This window comes from Pan paniscus, chromosome 7 (assembly GCF_029289425.2).
Source record: "Pan paniscus chromosome 7, NHGRI_mPanPan1-v2.0_pri, whole genome shotgun sequence".
Classification (NCBI taxonomy): Eukaryota; Metazoa; Chordata; class Mammalia; order Primates; family Hominidae; genus Pan; species Pan paniscus.
The window spans coordinates 67,806,787-67,828,038 of record NC_073256.2 but is presented as its reverse complement, the minus strand read 5'-3'; the positions used below and the strand labels follow the sequence as shown (position 1 = coordinate 67,828,038).

The window sequence follows — 21,252 nt, the reverse complement described above, 5'->3', positions numbered from 1 at the left end:
CTGGCTCAGAACCGTGTCACGGATGGCTTTGGCATTCTCCAGAAAGAGCAGTTGTATAATAACCTGAATGAGAATATGAAATGTTAAAAAAAAAAAAAGGTTATGTAATGGAAGCTTAAACTAGGATGTGAGCACTGGCAAAATGGCAACTTCCACCTCCACTGGTGAATGGAAACATCAGGGCACCCCATGAGTACCAATGAGGCCATGGCAGAAGCAGTGTTGGGGCTAAGCCTATCTGATTTCCAGGTGCCCACAGCTCCACTGTGGGGCTGGAAGGAGGTGGGCCTGGGGAAGTGTCATTTGTCAGTAGCTCTGGTGTTGCATGTGGAGGAAGGCACGGGTACATGTGGAAGGGGTTAGGGCTACAGAAAGTGATATGTGGAGCTTGCAGGCTTCATTTTCAGTTGAGTGCTTCTCTATCAGGTTATTTCTGTTTCAAGTTATTTGTAATTCAATAGGACACTTGGCTGCGGAAACATTTCACAGATTTGTGTGTGTACATATATATACATATACACACTCACACATAGAGATATTACACATACATTTATATACACATAATTATAATAATATACCAAAGTAGGTGATCCCTGCTAACTCAGTATGCACATGACTACTGTAACACATGGTCCTCCTTTTAAATATTACTCCAGTATGTTAGCAAGTTCTGTTAAATGATTCATGCAATGTTCCAGTGAAGTGGAGAAGGATAAACGGAAGCATTCCAAGTATCAAACAAGTCTTATTCATATTTAGCAAAACCTGTGTATATCTATAGGTTTTTAGTTTTTTGTGTGCAGAAAACTAAAAAAGGAGCCTATATTTATGAGCCAAACCTCTGTGTTTGGGTAAATGTCAAGAAGTGAGATTGACATGTATGATAGTAGTTATAAAACAGCCACGGCCAGGCGCAGTGGCTCATGCCTGTAATCCCAGTACTTTGGGAGGTTGAGGCAGGCAGATCACAAGGTCAGGAGTTTGAGACCAGCCTGGTCAGTATGGTGAAACCCCATCTCTACTGAAAATACAAAAATTAGCCGGGCGTGGTGGTGGGTGCCTGTAGTCCCAGCTACTCAGGAGGCTGAGGCAGGAGAATCACGAAGGTTGCAGTGAGCCGAGATCGCGCCACTGCACATTGCACTCCAGGCTGGGTGACAGAGCAAGACTCCGTCTCAAAAACAAACAAACAAACAAACAAACAAAACAGCCACATGGTCTTTTAAACGCCTTTTGTCTTAGTAACTTAAAAAGCCAGAAAATTACTATATTGCTCATATTACTGAAGAAGTTCTGTATTTGTGTGTGTGTGTGTGTGCTCATTTTGTTTTGCTGTTTTCCCTCTGTGGGTCTCTATCTTCTATTCTCGTGTCTGCCCTCTAGGCTGTTTCTCTGAGGGCTGTGCTGTGTCTGTATTTCTGCTAGCCTTTGACTATGTAACTGTGACATGTGCACACTTATTTCCCTTCCTTCTTTTTGGCCTCCCTGCCCTCATTCTTTCTGTTTTCTTCCATCTTACCCACTCTTTCTCACTGTTCCTTCTTTTTATTTTATCTTTCCTTCTTCAGATTTCTACTCTAAGTGTTCATGCTAGAGAACAGAAGGACATCTGTACTTTATTCATTACCGTACTAATTAGACCTTTATGTTTCCTGGTCTTCACTTAAAGCCCTCCTAAATTAACTCAATTTTACATATGTGGCCCTGGTTTGAGTGCTTCTGGGGGTGACTGACCCAGAGTAACAAAGAAGCTCCAAACCCTGTCATCAGCTAATGATGTTTACTTTGTGAATAAATGAGATCGTTTTCATTAGTAAGGCTGTGCCTGCTTCACAAACATAAATAGGAACTTAGTATTTGATGGATTTGGACATGATGTGTTACAGAGATAATTTTTTTAGGTTGTCCACAGTAACGTCCCCAACACACCCCGAGTTGTCTGGATAATTCACATGAACTTAAGTTTAGGTACATGAATAAAATATTCATTGCCTTTGTTATTTTTGTTTAAGAGTAACTTTGCAGCAGATATTTTTCTAAGTATTTTACAATCACTGTCACTTACTATGTTCCAACGTCCCCATTCAACACTGAGAGCCGAAGTAGAATTTTGAAATGGACTTTGCTAGGACCTGGCTTTTGGTTCTGCATTCTATTCAACAACCTCCATTAAAATGTAAAATTCTTATTTTGTTTATAAAATAACTGCAATTTACTTTGAACTCCAACTTTTATGACAAAGTTAACTGTTTCTCCTTTTCTTGGAAGTATGTATGCAAGGGTTCCATTTCTCCTCAAACTGCAAAAAGTGTTTCCACAGTGCCTAGAAGACATAGCAAATAGCCCTTACCTCCAGGAGGCCCTGGGACCTGTGCTATGCATGAGTGACAGTTGGCTTCCTTCTCCTAGAGGGTTAATTCCAAGACCCCAGTGGCTGCCTGAAACCTCAGATAGTACCAAACCCTATATACACTATGTTTTTTCCTATACATACATACCTATGATAAAGTTTAATTTATAACGTAGGCACATAAAGACATTAACAACATAACTAATAATAAAATAGAACAGTTATAAAAATACGCTGCAATAAAAGTTATATGAATGAGGTCTCTCTCTCAAAATACCTATTGTCCTATACTCACTTATTTTCAGACCTCGGTTGACTACAGTCAACTGAAACCATGGAAAATGAAAGCACGGACAAGGGGGGACTACTGTATGAAATCAGGGAGAAGAGACACGGGACATCAGTCCTCACAGGACGAATGCAGGCATTCGCCAAATAAAAACAGAGGATGTGAATTACGTGGTGGGGTGAATGAAGCTTCTGCATCATTCATGGGGGTGATTTGAAAAGAATATGAAGATACTTGTATTTAAGGTTTCTTTTTCTTTTAAGTGTGAGGTTTAGGGCTTACCAAACTTTCTCCCAGGGAAAAACTGAGCTGGCATGGTTGGTTCCTCCACTGACCCAGGAGCAGCCTTGTAGACCCAGCCTAGGCAGGTGGGAGAAAAGAAGGGGAGAGGCAAGGGCACCTCCCAATCCTATCCTCTGCCCCCAAACCTCTACTTCTGTGCTTAAGCAGCACACAAGTCATTTTTGCTTTTAATTAACCATTTTTTTGCAAACATATTCTGCTAATAAAATTTCTGCTTGGTAACGTGATTGCTGTTTCAAATTAGATGAAATACTAAATGAGGGAACATTTTATTTTCTTCTAAAACTAGATGTTTGTGAATTTACAAAAAGTGGAATCTATGTGGTCTGATCACATGCTGAAATGATATATACAAATAAAGTACAATACTTTTGTCCCCCACTATTGTGGCATTTCACAGCTCTTATTGTTTTACTTTATTTTTTAGTTAGAAATACAAACTTCAAGCAAAAAAAAAGAGAATTTAGATTATTCACCAAGTTAGTTAAGGTAAAATTGAGGCACTTTGAACTCAATTCTATACATTTATTTAACTGGCATATGATTACCTTAGATGATTAAGGTGCTTCTGTTACTCAACCACATTTAATATTTTTTAGCAGATACAATCTATAATAAAACCCAGTACTTATCCAAGATCAATTAAGATGCTGCAATAATCTTCTTTAAAAGTTTTTTTAAGATTATTTTAAATATTCCTTCCTCAAATATAGTTATGATTTTGGTAAGGCAAATATTCATAAACTAAGTGAATTTTATTTTTATCTTTCTTTATGATCAGAATAAGATAATTTATGTTTAATTTTTCCTAATAGTTTTTAAGTTTTATAACACTGTTTGAAAAATAAATATAAAGTCACATATATTTTATTATATTATATACTCAAAAGAAAGTATTTTGAAGTATTACTCAAATTAAAATAACAGTGTGGGCTTTATTGAAGCCAAATTTACTAGCAAACAAAAATAGTAATAAATGTCTCTTTGTATCTGAATTCTTTCAGTATCTTGATTCTAAAACCCACATAATGTTCATCTCTTAGTATCTTCAATTTTCTAATTTTATCTTATTATATTCAACTTCTGCTCTTTCGGGTACATCCCTATGATCCATCATATTACGTTTTTGAAGAAGCCAGATCCTGTTTCTATATTGTATAGCTAATCCATGGCTATGCAGTAGCTGAACTGCTCTGTCAATCTCTGGGCACTTAAAAGGAGTTTGGGAGTGCCCAAATGATTTAACTAAGACATATTGTCTTTGAGTATAAATTGAAAGACATTTATTTATATTTTATATTGAATGGTATTTCAAATGTTGGTGTATAATTTTGTGTTTTAGCCAATGATTGAATAGTTGTTTCTTTAAAAACTTTGGTCCATGTGAGGATTAAATTATCTTTAAAATGATATGATTGTTCATGTTCTTGAAGAGTAGACTTTGGAACTGATCAGTTCATGATGTCGGAGTCATTCAGTCAATCTTTGTGTGGACGAGTTAGGGTTACTTGGCTCACCGGCTTCTGCTGACTTACTTCCTGTCTCTTCTTTGACTGTCTTGCAAAAACACATCCTCAGTGGCGGGGAGCTGGGCAGAGAAGCCCACATGGATAAGGGAAGTTAGTCCCATCATCTGCACAGTAATGGGTGGCTGTTGATGGCTCTCCCGGAGGAAGGCAGTTTTCCAGATGCAAGACGCATGCTTTCACCAACATTCATCTTCATATGCTCACATCTGGGTGGGGCTCAACTTCAGTGGTCTTTCACTGAGCATGCTCCTAACACACAGACCTCATATTATGCACAAGAGATATAAAAACGAGCAGGAAACAGTTTCTGTTCTCTTGTAGATGTTTCCAGGTTACTGGGGAAGATGATTATAGTGTAGAGAGATAAGGTTTATAATCAAGGTGAATGCCAAATGCCTTGCTGGCATAGAAGCAATGTATTGTGACGCTGTCACTGGAATTACATCACAAAGGAAGGTCTATTCACCCAGTGTGAAGTGGCAGCTGGGGAACCCCACTTACCTACTATTACCTCACGATTCAGAGGAAATTTCCTGTTACTCCTCTCGTTGTTATTAAATTGTATCTTTTAATGGCTTGGTTATTTTATGAAAAAAATTCTGTGGTAGACGATATGCAATTAATTTATTATTTATAAAACTTAGTCCCAACTAAATGAGAAAAAAAAGCATCTATTAGCTTTGGCCTTATGGGAAAAAAATTCTCCCCTTTTATAAACCTGATGTTATCAGATAACCTTGTCAATGGAATCAGTGTTCCATGACAGCAAACCAACCATCAATAAATAGCAACAACTTATTAGTCGCTGAATTTATGACATGAGTAATAGGAGAAGGCTTCAATTATAGGTTTAACTGTTGGACACACTGTAGCTCGGTAAACATGAGTGTGGTCACAAAGTTTCTAAGACATAGGTGAGAGAGTTGGCTCATGAAGTTCAGGGATTATCCTTACAGAATGAGCAATAGCTTCACAGTCCTCACTGGGTAAAAGTGAATTTGTCATTTACAGTGGCCTGTTAACTCTCTTAGGAATCACAAGGCCTATTTCAGATGAATGCACAAGACTGTAACTTTTCCCCAGGGTCCTGTCTCCTGATTTCCTAAAAATGCAGTCCAGTTAGCCATGTACAGATTGTTTGTGTATCACGCAGCACAGCCTGCCAGGGAGCAGTACCTGTCAGATGTGAGGGAAGCGGGACTGGGCAGAGAGAAGTTGAATTGCAGTGCAGGTTCTATGGAAGGCTTAGCCAACTCTGCCAAGAGCTTTGGTGATAGTTTCCTCTTCAGAGTCGGTCCTGCCTTGAGGCAAGTGTGAATATGGGCTGTCCCAGGGAGATGCGACTTTGGGTTAAATGGCTCTCAGGTTGAGGGCAATTTTCAGAAGTGAATTCAGCTAAGGCCCATCAGCTCCCCACACTTTCAGCCAGTAGGGAAGATGCGTATCTTAGTCCTGAAGGGAGGAGGTGCGTACAATGGTATGCACAAACATCTACACCTTTTCAGCTTGAATCCTTTTATACTTGCTTTGTATATTAACTTCATTATCTACCTATACTTCTACCCATTCCCTTCATCCTTGCCAAGTTCCTCTGCTGATCTAGACAGTTTACTTTGTTGCACGACTCAGATCCTTTGAGCCCTTGGTCACCATGACCTTCAGATTCTCTGCCTGCTAACCGGTTGATTTGCTGACAAGTTTGGGCCAGAAACAGTAAAGAGATACCCCAGTGGATCACTTGGGTGCTATATATATCCTGTCCCAATATGTAATAAGCCCCCAGCCCTACAACTTCCAGTGACCAGGGTCAGTGACTCCTGCCAGGACGGTATCTATTTTCCTTGCCTGTTATCTCTCAGCAACAAGAACCCAGGTGACAGAAAAGGAGTCTGAGCTCAAAGTTGAATAGGACTTTTTCTGTGTACCCTAGTGAAAGCATTCTCCCCTTGGGAACCAAGATCCTCAGACCTACAGGACCTAGATTTGGGGTAATGAATGTACAAATCCTTTAAGTAGTCACTGGAAATTATGGTAAACCAAGCTCCTCCTAACTGTACCTTTTTTGTTCTTGGATCCTTGTATTTAAACTGCCGAAGACATCACATTCTGTAATGATTTTTTATTTGGCATGATGCCTCTCAGGAAGACATCATCCTGGTAAGTGTCACGTCCAAGCTAGCCTCTCAGCTATGCCTCCATGAGGCCATTTTCCTGCTCCATCAGGCTAGCAATTTCTGGGCTCTGTGGTGTGTGATAGTATCAGTGAATCTTATGATTGTATTTCCACGGTTATTTTCCTAAGTGGGTTCCTTGGTCCAGGGAGATGCATGAGGATTTCCTGTTGGTAGAGCAGACACTCTGCATGACCTCAGGTAGACATGGTCCTGGCTGAGGCTCTGAAGGCAGAGAAGGCAAATCCATGCCCAGAATTTGTGTCAGTTCCAATCAAGTTCAGTTACTGCCCCTTCTACAGTGGAAAGGTCCAGTGGTTGGTTGGTTTCTTCCAGGAATGGTGCCATGTTGGGAGGATTCATTGTCAGCATTGATTTCTTTTGGAGGCAGATTGGACATTGGGCTGTGGGCATAGCTACATCAGTCTTAGTGAGAGCCTATGCTGTTGGGCCTGTTCAATGCCCCAATCCCTGCCACTAATGCTACTCCATCAATGACCCCTCTGTGCCAGCCCTGGGAAGCTTGAAAACAGACTAGACAACTCCACCTGGCCAGGTTGTTCTGTCTGTGGGTGGATTAATGCCTCCTCTGATAAATGCCCTTCAGTGCCTGTTGTCATGCAAAATTAAGACCTTCCCATTTCACCCCCAGTCTCCTAAGTTCACCCACATGCCTCTTCCTCAGACCTCCTTTTCCCTGATATTCCAGTTAAACCATTCATCTCCTTGTCCCTGCCTGACTAGCTAAGCTCTTTGCTTTGCCCATGGGCCCGCATATTTTCTTACCTCAGCCACTTTTCTCTCCACACAAAGTGGAGAACCAGCTGCACCTGAGCCCTTCCCTATAACTCTGCCCATTGGGAAGATTTCTTCTCTCTGCTCCTCTCAGACTCACCCTTAAGTTGTGACCTGCTGACCAACTTCACACTGAGCTCAGATGCTGAGGTGAACCATGTACGAACTAACTCTTCCTTTTCTTTTCTTCATAGCTGTTATTCAGAAGCCTGCACGTGCCCTGCATGTGGTAGTTGAGGGTGAGGTACTCCCGCCACTGTGGTGGTTGTCACAGGTCTGGGCTGCCTGCTCATATGGCTTGCTTGTTCCCACTAGACTTGTTTCAGCCGAATTTTGGACCTTCCATCTCATGATGGATTGTTTCTGGGCCTGCTTGACATTATGACTTGGTGAGTCTAACGGAATCCAGTTCATGATGGTTGGCTCTGACATCATGGTCAGGGATTTTGTCTCTACTAGGGCTGTTTTTCTAGCAGTGCATAATTCTTTGCTGCACATGACATGGCCTTGCTCCGGTCCCCTGTGGGTCTGCATTTTGATTTGTCTATTAGACCTTGCCATGAATTCCATCGGCATCTTTTCTGAGCACAGATACCTCTAAACAAACCATTGGCTTTACCAGGTTGTATGGTCCAAGCAACAGGGCTCCCCACACTGCAGCCTGGACTTGCTATGCAGCCAAAACTGGCCTTGTCTCTCAATGTGTGATTCAGAGCAGTAGTCCCAAGTGTGGAATATGCTATCCCCAGAACCTAAAATAGCCAATATGATATTATGCTTCCTTCCCAGTGGTGGGAAGTGTGAGATGCAATAATTTGTCCTTTGTTATAAGTGGGCATATGCCAGAATGCCCCAGACCACTGAGCCCCTAAGCACTTCACCGATATGGTGTGCCCCGAATCTTCGTTCGACTTATCTTCCATCTCTCAAACACAGATGTCTTGTCAAAGCCTCCAAAATACTTGCCACCTCCTGCTTCTCTGTTCTCCTTAGCATGGTATCATCAACAACATTTACAATGGGATGGTCTGTGGGTTATCCAGATTCGCCGGGTCCCTTCAAACTATATCCTGACAAAGGATAGCAGTTAGCACAGCCCTCAGCAAGATCACAGCTCTGCATGATCTCATCATTAGAATGTTAACTACTCTTGGTTCTGCTTCCGATAGAGATGGAAAAGAACACATTTACCATGTCAGGGACTGCAAAACATGCATTTGAGTGTATGTTAATCCACTAAAGCAAAGATCTCATATTTTGGCATAGCAGCTGCAGTTGGGATCAGTACTTGTTTGACGTGATGGCAGTCCACTGTCGGCCCCCAGGATCAGTCTTGTAGGGTCCACACTGGTTAATTAAATGGAAAAAAAATGATAGGGACCATCAGCCATGCATCCTATAAGTTTAAGGGTGGTACAGCTTGAATCTCCCTTATCTGAAATTCTTGGGACATAGAAGTGTATTGGATTTTGGATTTTTCAGAATTTGGAATATTTGCATATACATAATGAGGTATCTTGGGAATGGGACCCAAGTCTACACATGAAATTCATTTCTGTTTTATATACATGTTTTACACATGGGCTAAAGTTAATTCCATACAATATTTTTTAAAATTTTGTGCATGAAACAAAGTTTTGAATGCACATGTCACATGAGGTCAGGTGTGGAATTTTCCATGTGTGACATCATGTCAATGCCCCCAAAATTCAAATTTTGGAGCATTTTGGATCTTTGGATTTGAGATACCCAACCTGTACTAATGTTTGCCATTCCATCTAGAATATAATGTTTAAATCTACTATCTGGTAACAGAATGGGAGAAGTTTTAGAGGATTTCATTTGTGGGTCTCACTTTATTAGCTCCTACCGCACTAGCCAAGAAGCCAATATGTATCTGCACCAATTATACATGCAGAGACCAGTAGTACACCCATGAGAAAGATTTGTGAAGCCAGGACACCCCCTGGGACAGGTTTTCATTTGTGATCTGCCCCCATATTCTCCCACTCTATCAAAGGGCCATGATGAAGCTTCAGTCCCCTAGGTATCAACTCGGACAATAAGTGCAATAGTCCTTGAATGCTTGTGCAGTCTTTTTTCCCCAGGGTAATTGTTCTCCAAGTAAACGACCATAGGTCCTTAAGAAAAGAGACTAGGGAGACCTTCACCATTGGGAACTTCCTTGAAAGGACATGGCTCTTCTCTTTCAATCACTGGGTTCTGAGTTTAAGAACTGCTTCAGGCCCAGAGACAAAAAGCCAAGAATCATCGATTTTCATTGGGATGGGTTTCCTGGCCTATGGAAGGTATCTATCCTAGAATGTCCACTTCTCTGAATCTTTTGATCCCTTCTTTATCCTTTGCAATGGCAGTTCTGGAATCACTGATTAGTGTGGGCCATTGTTTTTCTAGGCTTTCAAATGCCAATCCAGCATGGGAGTTGGCTTGCCATCAACTTTCCCTTATCCAAGTTGATATTCCATACCTTTGATCCAGCACCTTCAGGATCCAGCCTGTCTGTACACCTCTAGCTCCTGCCATACATATGAGCTAGATCCTGCAGCTCCTTTTGGCCTGTGCACCCTTTATACTCTTAGAAAGCCAGATGCTGTGGTGTGATGATGTTGGTTATTGTTTGGGGGCAAGGAGGGGAGATGGAAGCATGTATTCATCATCTCCAGTGTGATGCAGGGAGAAGGGGACTAATTTTATGGCTCAGAGGATCCAGGGCACTCTTAGGATTTTATATTTTTTAGTGTGTCAATCAAAAGGTCCAGATTCTGTCACCATATGCAGTAGGCATTGCAAGTTTAACGTGCTCCAGTTTGAACTCCCAATCTCCAACCCTTGTGAATCCTGCTTCTGCAAGTCCTACCCATCTCAGAAATGGTAACTACATGATTCCAGTTCTTAAGAGAAAAACCTTGTAGGCATTCTTGACCCTTTACTCTCTTTTACATCCATCATCTAATCTCTCATAATTCCATTTGCTTTCTCTTGCAAATGTATTCAGAATCTCACCAGTTCTCACCACCACTGCTAGTACAGCCACAATCCAAATCACTCACATCTCTCATCTGGTTTATTGCCATAACCCCTGACCATGCTCCTTGTTTCTAACCTTCTATCTACAACTGTTCTTAACATGGAAGCCAGAATAGTCCTCCTAAAATACAAATCAGCCCGTCACTCTATCAAAACACTACAACGTATTCAAATCTCACTGAGTCAAAGTTCCTAAAATGGTCTGTAGTTCTCAGCATAATCTGAATCCATTATTTCTCTGACCTCATCTCCTATTATTCCTCCTCCTTCACTGTGCCTGAGCCTTTGTGTTCGCCTTCAGATGTGCCTTGCACAGTGCTATCTCAGGGCCCTTGCACCTGCTGTTTCTGCTGCCTGCAATCCTGTGCCCCATTGTTTCTGCATTTTCTCCCTTATCTAACCTCCTTGAGATCTTTACTAAAATTCAGTCTTCTTAATAGGGCTTTTCCTGACCACATGATCTCAAACTCTGATCCTTTGCTAGCATATATTTCCTGTTTCGCTTCTCTGCTGTATTTTTTCCAAAGCAAACATCTTCAAACATATTATGTATTTTACTCAATTTAAGGATTTTCTATCTCTTTTCTCCATAATAAAACTCTAGGAAGAGAGACACTTTTTCAATTTTATTCCATGCTATATCCTTAAAACTTACGACATTGATAAATAAATGTTTATTTAGCACTTATTATGTATTTATTGAATAAGTGAATATTTCCAAAGTAATATAAGCTGGAAAAATAGTACTGTCCATATACATTGATTTTGCTGAATAATTGTTGAGTTTTGTTTTAACTAGAAGTATGCAAAAGGAATTAAAGATCAATTGCATTAATTAATAATCATTATTTTAAGTATAGATTGCAATTGTTTTAGAAATGTGGTATAGAAATGCAAATTAACTCAGACATGGTTCTTTAAGTAATTTATGTATTGGGTAATTAGGCCAAATGTACACACAGATACCATTGAGAACATCTGCAAGACAAACTCAACCAAAAAGCAAAAAGGATCACCTCTCTTTAATCACAGCTCATCTTAGATTTAGTAAATGAAAAATGCCTTTCCTTTCCTAGGTCAAGGAAAATTTTCCCCATCAGTATCTCAAAAAAGTGATCTATTATCCTTTAAGAAAAAGTTGAGGACTGTAATTCTAAACCAAATAAAGTTCAACAATTGGCCTCTACAAAGTAAGACTGTTAGTTTGGAAAGCTTTTTATATTCTTCCATCATTGGCTGTGTTCACTCACTGGAGCAAGTCTGCTCATTAAATCATTGAATAGTATGATATGGATAGTTTTAAGGACAGTATTAAATAATTGTAGGTATGATTTAGGTCCAGACTGCCTGAGTTCAAATCTGGACTCTTTCATTAATGGCTGTTTTATATTTGACAAATCAACCTCTCTGAGCTTTAGAGATATAGTAGTACCAACCTCAGGATATTATTACAAGAATCCAGTGGGCTGATACATGTAAATAATTTAGAGCACTCCCTGGCACATTGCAAGTACTCACTAAATCTTACCTGTTATCATTGGCTCTGTTGGGTTTAGAACCTACAATTAAAGTCAGGACCTTTGACTTTAGTCTATAAATACTTTTGGTAATCAAAGAAATTTGCAGCTCACATTGGCTGAACATTATACCAGGCTGCAAATGGACCTGCTAAGACTTTTTTTTTTAAGTAAACTTATTGAAGTATAACACATATCCAAAAAATTCACAACTTATGTATGTATAGCCTTGTGAGTTTCCACTAGATGAACATACCCATGAAACCACCACCAGAACAAGGAACAGGACTCTATCAGCATCCCAGCCATTTCCTTCATACCTCCCACAGCCGTGACCCTCACAAAAGTCATCATCCCTGACTCCGCCTTCATCGATTAATTGTGCTGGTTTTGGACATTATGTATGCACTTTCATTGCCTATATTCTTTGACTCAACCATATGTGTGTCGGATTCATCCGTGTTATTTGTAGCAACAATTGCCTTTTCCTCACGGCTAGCATATTCAGGGCCATGAATATTCTACCATCTTTTATTCATTCTGCAGTCAAAGGACTATGCGATGTTTCCGGTATGGGAGAGACTACTGCTGTGAATATTATTGAACATACCTTTTGTGCATATATGGACATGGCTCTTTCAGGTGTGTACTTAGGAATGGAATTTCTGGGCCATGAGTAGACATCTGTTCACCTTTAGTAGATACTGTTGAGCAGTTTCCAAAGCAGCCATACCGATTTACCTGTGCTAGCAGTGTATGAGCGTTCCAGTTGCCTGAGATCCTCACCGACATTTGGGGTTTGTCGGCCTTTTCATTTTAGCCATCCCAGTTGGCATGAGCAGTACCTAAGTGTAGGTGTTTGCATTTCCCTGGAGACGAAAGAATCTGAGCACGTTTGCATTTGTGTATCAGCCAAAAGTTCTTTTGTGAAGTGACTGCCCATGTACTTTGCCTAGGTTTAAAATTGGCAGTCTTTTCTTATTTGGAAGAATTCTTTATATATTCTGTATAGAAGTTATTTTTTGATGTAGGTACTGCAAATACCTTCTCCCACTCTTTGGCTTGCTTCTTCTCTCTTAATGGTCTTTGGAAAACCATACAGCATGACATACATGTAGAAGAGTGTGCATATCAAGAAGCGGGGCTCGTGGCTCTTCACAACCTCACAGTGCTTGTATAAATGGATGGAGAAATGGAATGTTAATAGGAGGCTCCCCTTACTGGTTGGCAACTTCTGATAAATGAAAGTTTTTCATTTTAATGTGCTCTGATTTGTCAGTGTTTTCCTTTAAATTAGTGTTGTTTGTAAACTGCTTGAGAAAATTTTGCCTACCCCAAGGTCGTGAAGATATTATCTCACATTTTGAAGATAATATCTCACATTTTCTTCTAGAAGTTTTATTATTTTACAGTGCAAATTCGCCATCCTTCTGGAGTTTATTGTGTACACTGTGAGGTACAAGTAGAGGGATCTCTTTTTCAGATAGATATCCAGTTAATCGAGCACTGTTCACCAAAGAAACAACCCTTTGCCCAATGATGCCTTTGTCATCAATTGACCGTATATGTGTGGGTCTATTTCTAGACCCAATAAATGGAACATCTATGCTGTTCCATTGGTCTTACATTCAACATTGTAAGGCTTCCAACTTTGTTGTTCTTTTCCAACATTGTCTTTGCTCTTCTTGGTTCTTTTCATTTCCACAGAAACTGTAGAATTAACTTGTAAACTTCTAAGAAATATCCTCTGGAGGTATTGGTAGGAATTGCATTGAATCTACTAGATAAAGAAGGGGAGAGTTGAAATTGCTATACTGAGTCTTTTCATCCATGAACACTTTGCATCTCTCTATTTATTTAAGCCTTCACTAGCTTTCTCACTATGTTCTTTATTGTGTATAGGTTTGTACATCTGTTAGATTTATTCCTAGGTATTTCGTATTTCTATGCTATTGTAAATGTTTTTTAATTTTTATTTTCTAATTGTTTGTGGCTGGTTTATAGAAGTAAAATGAATTTTTGAATAGTGAACTCACTAAATTTACTTGTTTTTAAATTGTATCTGTAGATTCCTTTGGATTTTCCTCAAACATAATCATACCTCTGCAAATAATAATAGTTTAATTTTTTCTTTTTCAATCATCATATCATACCTTTGTTACTTTGTTTCTTTTCTGTCAATCTTCTTAGTCTTAATTCAGATTCATACTTCTTGGCCCCTTTCAATGAATCTGTGGTATTCTGTCTAATTAGAAGAAATCAGTAGGAATACCTGCTATGAATTTTCCATGAAAATGTTGAAGCATGTAAGTGTTTTCCTTGGACTCAGAGGTTCACAATCTCTGTTTATTTTTGCATTTTATTCTTTTGGGGATGTGTGCCCAGAATGTATCTATTGCTGAACCAACATTTTAAAGATATGTTACATAACTTCTGAAAACTTCATTGAGAATTTATTACTATAGTAGATAAGTTGAAAACTCTAGATGTGGAGGATTCACAGTTTCCTAATGTATCTTTTCTGAAACCTGAAAGGTCAACACATTTGACTTCTAAACATACTTCCAGTACAGAATTGATCACTAGTGTTATCTAATTATGGTTTGCTTCAATGATTTTCCAAAAATTTTTCATTCCACTGTTGTGTCAAAGGGAATACCATTTCAAATGAGAATTCAAGTTTCTAAGTAAAAGGTATATTTCTCAAATATATAATCAAAAAGTTTCAGGTAAAAAATACAGATCTTTTAAATAGATTTTAATACAGTCAAAACCTGAAAAGTATGGAGTTGAAAGATATTTGCTGCATTGATAAAGTTTCCTGGGGGACGCTGGATGTTTAAAGCAACAGTTTGATTGAATAGAACAATAAATGCAGGGCTGAGTGTATTTTTTCTCTTCTTTTTCATCTACTAGAAAAATATAGATAATAGAGCTCATTTATTTCCTTAACATTTCAGAGCTCCGCAGATGGGAAAACACAACCCAGTGGAAATGATTTCTGGCAACCTTGAGAAGATATGTTAGCATTTTGTGGCATTTCTCTCAGTGACATGTAAAGCATGGCTTTCCCTCATTGCAGTGTCACAGTGAAGTGTCACAATAAAGCCAAAATAGTATGCCCTCAGGGAAAACTAGGAAAAGGGACCATTTTCCATGCACACACAAAGAGTAATATTTATTATAAAGCCTTTCATTTCAGCTCCAAATGCTGCCTGGGCCGTGGGTATTTTCCAGTGGAGAAATGCACAGAATGTGAGATTTAAAGCAAATGTTATGTGTAAATCTAATGCAATTTATGTAAATATAAATAATATGTTAAAAAGTAGAATGCATTTATGGACATACATGCATTGCGTAAATCTCTGTAGCGTGCCAGGGAGAAAGCTTGTGATGCTGCATTAGCCAGTGCTGATGGAGTCCAGAGAGCCCTGAGCTGGGAGCCAAGACAGTTCCATCTTTACCTATTTTTGTCACTACTAGCACAGATGTTATCTCTTTTATCCACAAAACCTGTGATATAGAAGTTATTATTTCCATTTGGTAGATGAAGAATTTGATATTCCAAAAATTTAACTATCTGTTGCAGATTACACAGCTAGTATTACTTAAGTGATTTCACATACTCTTATTATCAAATACAATAGCTTATTATAAGCTAAACTTTTAGTTCTGATAAAAACCTTACATATCCTCTTCATCCTACACTCACACAGTTATTATTTGGACCCAAATCTTGAACTTTATTTTTATAGTCATTAACTGCCATCTCATTAGGTTCATTCTCCTGCCCCAGGCTATGGACATTTTGGGAGTGTCTTAGTTTATTACTTTGCAAGGTGCTTCTCATTGCTGCAACTCAGTATCTTCTTCAGGCTGAATGACTGTTGTGTATATCCTCACTCAAATCAGTGGGCAAGGTCCTGTGGCAGGCATCTTTCTTCTAGTTAGAGAGGTTTCTGTTTCATCCAGGTTCTACTCTAACCAACTGTCAAATGCATACAGAAATCACCCACATCTATGTCCTTATGTAGTAAAATGGAGGAGAGGGCGTGAGCTTTGGAGCCCTATAGACTTGGATTCAAATACTGGCCCCACTATTAGCAGTTAATGTGATTCGTTTTTATAAGTAAATTTGGATGATGATATTAACAAGATACAGTTTGCAAGGATCTTAAAGTCAGTATGAGTTCAGGCCCATTCATCACCGCAGTCGTCAAAGTCAGAAATAACTTTTTTTAATGACCAATTTTTTATTAACCATCCCTGCCACCCGAGGTCTCATTGAGCAATGCTTCCTGATGCCAAAAAATAAATCTCCTCTTTCTCCTTCTCCTCCTTCCTCAGTTCTGTTATGGAACATGCAGCATGAGAGCTCATTTTCAAGTGTGAAGTACACTATTGACTCTAGGTACAGTGTTGAACAGCAGATCTCTAGAGCTAATTCATCTTGCTTGACTGAAACTTTATGCCTGTTTGATTAATAACTCTCATTTCCCCCTCCCTCATCCCCCGGCAACCACCATCCCACTCTGATTTTACAATTTTGACTATTGTAGATACTTATAGTGTAGTCACACAGCATTTGTCTTTCATTTGTCTGGCTTATTTCACTGAGAATAACGTCCTCAAGCCTCATCTATGTAGTTGCATATTACAATATTTCCTTCTCTTTAAAGAATGGAGAGTATTTCATTGTATGTATGCACCACATATCAATTTGTCAATTATTCATGGACATTTAGGTGGTTTCCACATCTTGGCTATTGGGGATAGTTGCAATGAACATAGAAATGCAATGAACATAGAAAACTGGGCAAATGTTCCTCAAAAATACAACTACCATATGATCCAGCAGCCCCACTTCTGGGTATTTATGTAAAAGAACTGAAATCGGGATCCTGAAACATCTTCACTTTAATATCCTTTGTTAGCTGTTTTCCCAATACCAACGTTATGCTTAAATTACTATGATTTTTAGAATCCACTTACTTTCCCTGCTTTAATATCTGAATGACATAGGAGCCTCTCCCATTTGCTACAAATCTTGGCTCATGATAATGGCTTAATGATCTTAGTTTTATATTTTGCAAGGATTTTTTTTGGTGGAAATTCATTTGACTCAGGATACTTTAACTATCCTCTTCATCCTACACTGACACAGTTATTATACTCTCTTCAGGAGGTTCAAGAGGTTCCTAGAGTTTCTCTAGGAACTCTATGCCCCTTTGATCTGTTTCTTCTGCCTCCCTGTTCAGCCCCTCAAAGCCAGTCTCCTTTGACAAAGAAGGCAAGCATAAAGGTGTTTCCACTTCTTTGTGCTGGCTCTCATTACATCATAATCTACGGTGTAGACTTGTATTTTCCTTGACAAATGAGCAGAGCAGTCCATGTTGGTCCTCACTTCCTGCCCCATCTTCTTATCGTGGTGGTGTTTGCTCCCACGGTCATCTGGTTATATTCCATTTTGCTCCATATTCTGTACATGGTTACTTTACATTTAGGTTCATCAGAGAAGTTCTGTGAAAGCACATTGCTTGATTTAGAAACTTCACTCTTCTTTTACCTATTACCTATCAGGGTGATTTTTAATTCTATACCTTTTAATCTTCTTAAAGACATTTCCAGCTGTCTAATTATCTCTTCTTCCAGGATCTTTTTTCTTCTTTCTTAGAAGAAATGACACTTTTACCCCCATTGGAAGTTTTTGAATCTACTCTTCTAAAGCCAAGAGTTCCTGTGTGACTATAACCGAATCTTTTTCACGAATAGGCACCATCTTTTGTGTTGATGCTTGTAAAATAATGGTTTAAGGCCTTTCTTTATTTAGTAATATTCCTGAGGATTTAGTCATCTTTTAGAGATGGAGTAAGTCATATCTTTTTACTCTGAGTCTAGGATTCTCTTCTCTGGATCTTTTCATCTAAAGCTCCACATGTTTCTTCAAAGTACATTTAATAAATATCTCTTATAGACTCGCAGTTGGCCAAACCCTCTGATTTTCATGGATCTTGCCAAGAGAATGTTTGTCTTAACTTCACACATAGAGTGATCTGCATTAATTCTGAGTGAGCTATATGTAGGAAATCTATTTTGAAAGGGCCACCCTCAGGAACATTTCCAAATAAAACCATATGAGAACAGGAGTGAGGATAAACTGTTGTCCATTTTTGTGAAATCCAATCTTATTTCTCCTCCTTTTATTTGTTCTGTGTGCCAAGTGAGTGAGAATCAGAAGGCAGAATGCCATGTAGCATCTTTCCACTTTTTTTGTGTTTGATGACTGGAGATGGGGAGACAGGATGTTCATAGCTAGCCCCCTTGCTCTGTGCTCCTTTTTTTTAAGTGAAAGTCCAAGATATGTGACATTTCAAGTTTGAGCCACAACTGTGGCAGAGATAAGCAGTTTCAGTAGCAAACAATTATTTGAAAAATCTTGTGATTTATCCATACTGGGCACATTTTTTTTTTTGTATCTGGTGGTATATTTTTCACATTAGCTGTTTCTTAGGATTAGCAAACCAGTGCAAATCTTGTTTCATCCCTCCCTGGGTATTTAGTGTAGTGCCAAGCAAAGCACAGATTAACATATGCTTACTCAGGATTAAGGATGATTTAAAAAAAAAAAAAACTCTTCTGATAGGCAGTAAAATAGAATCCACACAGTTCAGTGGAGTCCACAGATGGGATGTTTTTGTTAGTGCCAGTAACCAACCCTAAACCTCTAGTCCCAAGTTTCCAAAGGCTTTAGGTTAGACTTCATGAAAGTTAAATGCCAAACAGCAGTAAATGCTAATTTACCATATTCTTAATTTTCCTCAATCACTACAGTGTTGCCTATGATTGCTCCATGGCAAAGAAGAGAAGAGCTGAAGATCAGGCTTTGGGGGTTCCAGTCAACAAAAGGAAATCCCTGCTAATGAAGCCCCGACACTATAGCCCAAAAGCAGACTGCCAAGAAGACCGCAGTGACAGGACAGAGGACGATGGCCCCTTGGAAACACATGGTCACTCTACCGCAGGTAGCAAGGAGGAGAGCCCAAACTTTACCTGCTCCCTGGCTCCAAGGACTCTGTGCTAATTCATGTAGAGTGTGTGGTTTGTATGGTTTGTATGGTTGTAAAAGTACATTAAGATTTGGAAGCAAAATCAAACATTTATTTTACTTGACATTCATTTATTGAGGACCCGGTTTTTAATCAGTAACTGTGGAGGGTCCATAAATAAGCAACAGAGAGTCTTGCCCTATCCGTTTTCAAAAGCAGACAATTGAACTATGCCTCTTTTTGAAGAAAATACAAGATACTAAGTCTTAGAGTTGAAGAGTACTTTTTCTTCCTAATAGGAAGGATTCCTGAAAGAATCCTTTAAGTTCAAGGGCATATTTAAACTTTAAGACACCTTTGCAATGATCAAGTTATATATAATGTTCATTAGTGATGATGATATATATATGTATATATTACAGTTAAAATTTTTTTTTAATTTTTTTTATCAACATATATGGTTTCTACTCCAAAATATAATCGGTAATAACAACATGAACCAAAGCAAGTGGTCTGTGGCCTTAATATTTTTAATATTCTTGAATAAATGCTTATAGCAATCAAGTATAGAAGCAACCTCAAGTTGGCAGACTAGAGTCTTCAGAAGGAGACTGAAGGAAAATGATGTATTATAGAAAAGTTATCACTGTGCCCATTATTTCAAAAATAAGTTATTTAAGTTTCTCTTTAGGTGCACATTTTAGTTAATTGATTCACTTCTTCACTTACTCATCAAACACCTTTTGTGTGCTAAGTGAAATGTAGTTACGTTTCAAAACTTTAGGATTTCTTTTTTCCCCATTGAATGTTATTCACATTAGTTCCTGGTAGTCACATGCCTCTAGGAGTTCGAATATCACTGATCACTTTGTGCATAAGGCGAAGCTGAGGGACATGCAAAAACTCTCAAAAATTATAGAAAACAATTAAGATCTAAAAATTGACTTAGTAGAAAATGAAACTAGGTGTATATTCTACTAAACATAATTTTTTTCTGAATGTGAATTTTAAAGGAATCAAAATATACTAAATAACTTGTTATTTAAAAATAAGTACTAATTATGCAAACAAAAGGCAATGAGATTCTTATGTAATAAATTTTCATGGCATGTACAATCATAGTTAGCAATAAGAATTAATAGAAAAGATTTAAGGACATACTTATGAGTGAGCACAAATCTCAGTTCAGAATCATCCTAGATCCAGTAATATTGGCTTGAAAGTAGAGTTTGCAATTCTGTGCTTAAAACAAAGTTGTATTCTGATTTGAAGGTATTTAAGTAAATTCTTTGGCTTTTCTGTATTTAGCATGTGATTTAAAGCCTCATAGCTCATCTGTAAATTATAATCACCCTTGACTTTTTTTTGTTTCCTTGAACTGATCAATTTTATTTGTATTGTTGTTGTTGTTGTTTTGGTGGGGTTTTTTTTGTTTTATTTTATTTTATTTTATTTTATTTTTTTGATGGAGTCTCACTTTGTCGCCCAGGCTGGAGTGCAATGGTGGGATCTCAGCTCACTGCAACCTCCACCTCCCAGGTTCAAGCAATTCTCCTGCCTCAGCCTCCTGAGTAGCTGGGATTACAGCCACACCCAGCTAATTTTTGTATTTTTGGTAGAGACAGGGTTTCACTATGTTGGCTAAGCTGGTCTCAAACTCCTGACCTGAAGTGATCGCCTGCCTCAGCCTCCCAAAGTGCTGGGATTACAGGTGTGAGCCACCATGCCTGGCTCAGTTTTATTTGTTGATTCATGAAAATTTTCAAGTTGAATCTAGTATTAGGGAAAGTCTTTGAATCATTTGTGGTTAGACTTGCAGTATAATCCATCTAGCTAACATTAATTTGCCAAGTGTTTAAGAAAATGTGTGTGCGTTTGCATCAGCACATTCTTTTAAGTGTTGTGAAGACAGACTACATCTGGCTTGCTGACTTGTCACCTTCTATTGTAGTTTGTTGACCACTGTACATGTTTGATATGAACCAAGTGAATATATTGTCCAGATGTCCTCCAGTTAAACACACAGTTACAAGCACTGATGGACATCTATTTGCAGGTTCACAAAAATAGGTTAACTATGTTTATATTTCATATTAGAACCACTAATAATAATAATGAATATGCTAAAATTGCAGCAGTGGTGACCATTGTTTTTGAGTTCTTAATATATTCCAGACACGTAAATGATATCGATTAATCCACAT

The 21,252-nt window shown here is 38.6% G+C and overlaps 1 protein-coding gene across 11 annotated transcripts in view; it reads left to right on the top strand.

The window, feature by feature from the left end:
* LOC100975471 (suppression of tumorigenicity 18 protein) overlaps positions 1 to 21,252 on the top strand; it is a 135,801-nt gene that overhangs the window by 47,530 nt on the left and 67,019 nt on the right. For all 11 annotated transcript variants that reach the window (XM_034966068.3, XM_057303008.2, XM_034966073.4 and 8 more), the window contains one exon: positions 18,834 to 19,024. In XM_034966068.3, coding sequence (XP_034821959.2) covers positions 18,834 to 19,024 — 191 coding nt within the window. The remainder of the gene's footprint in view (positions 1 to 18,833; positions 19,025 to 21,252) is intronic.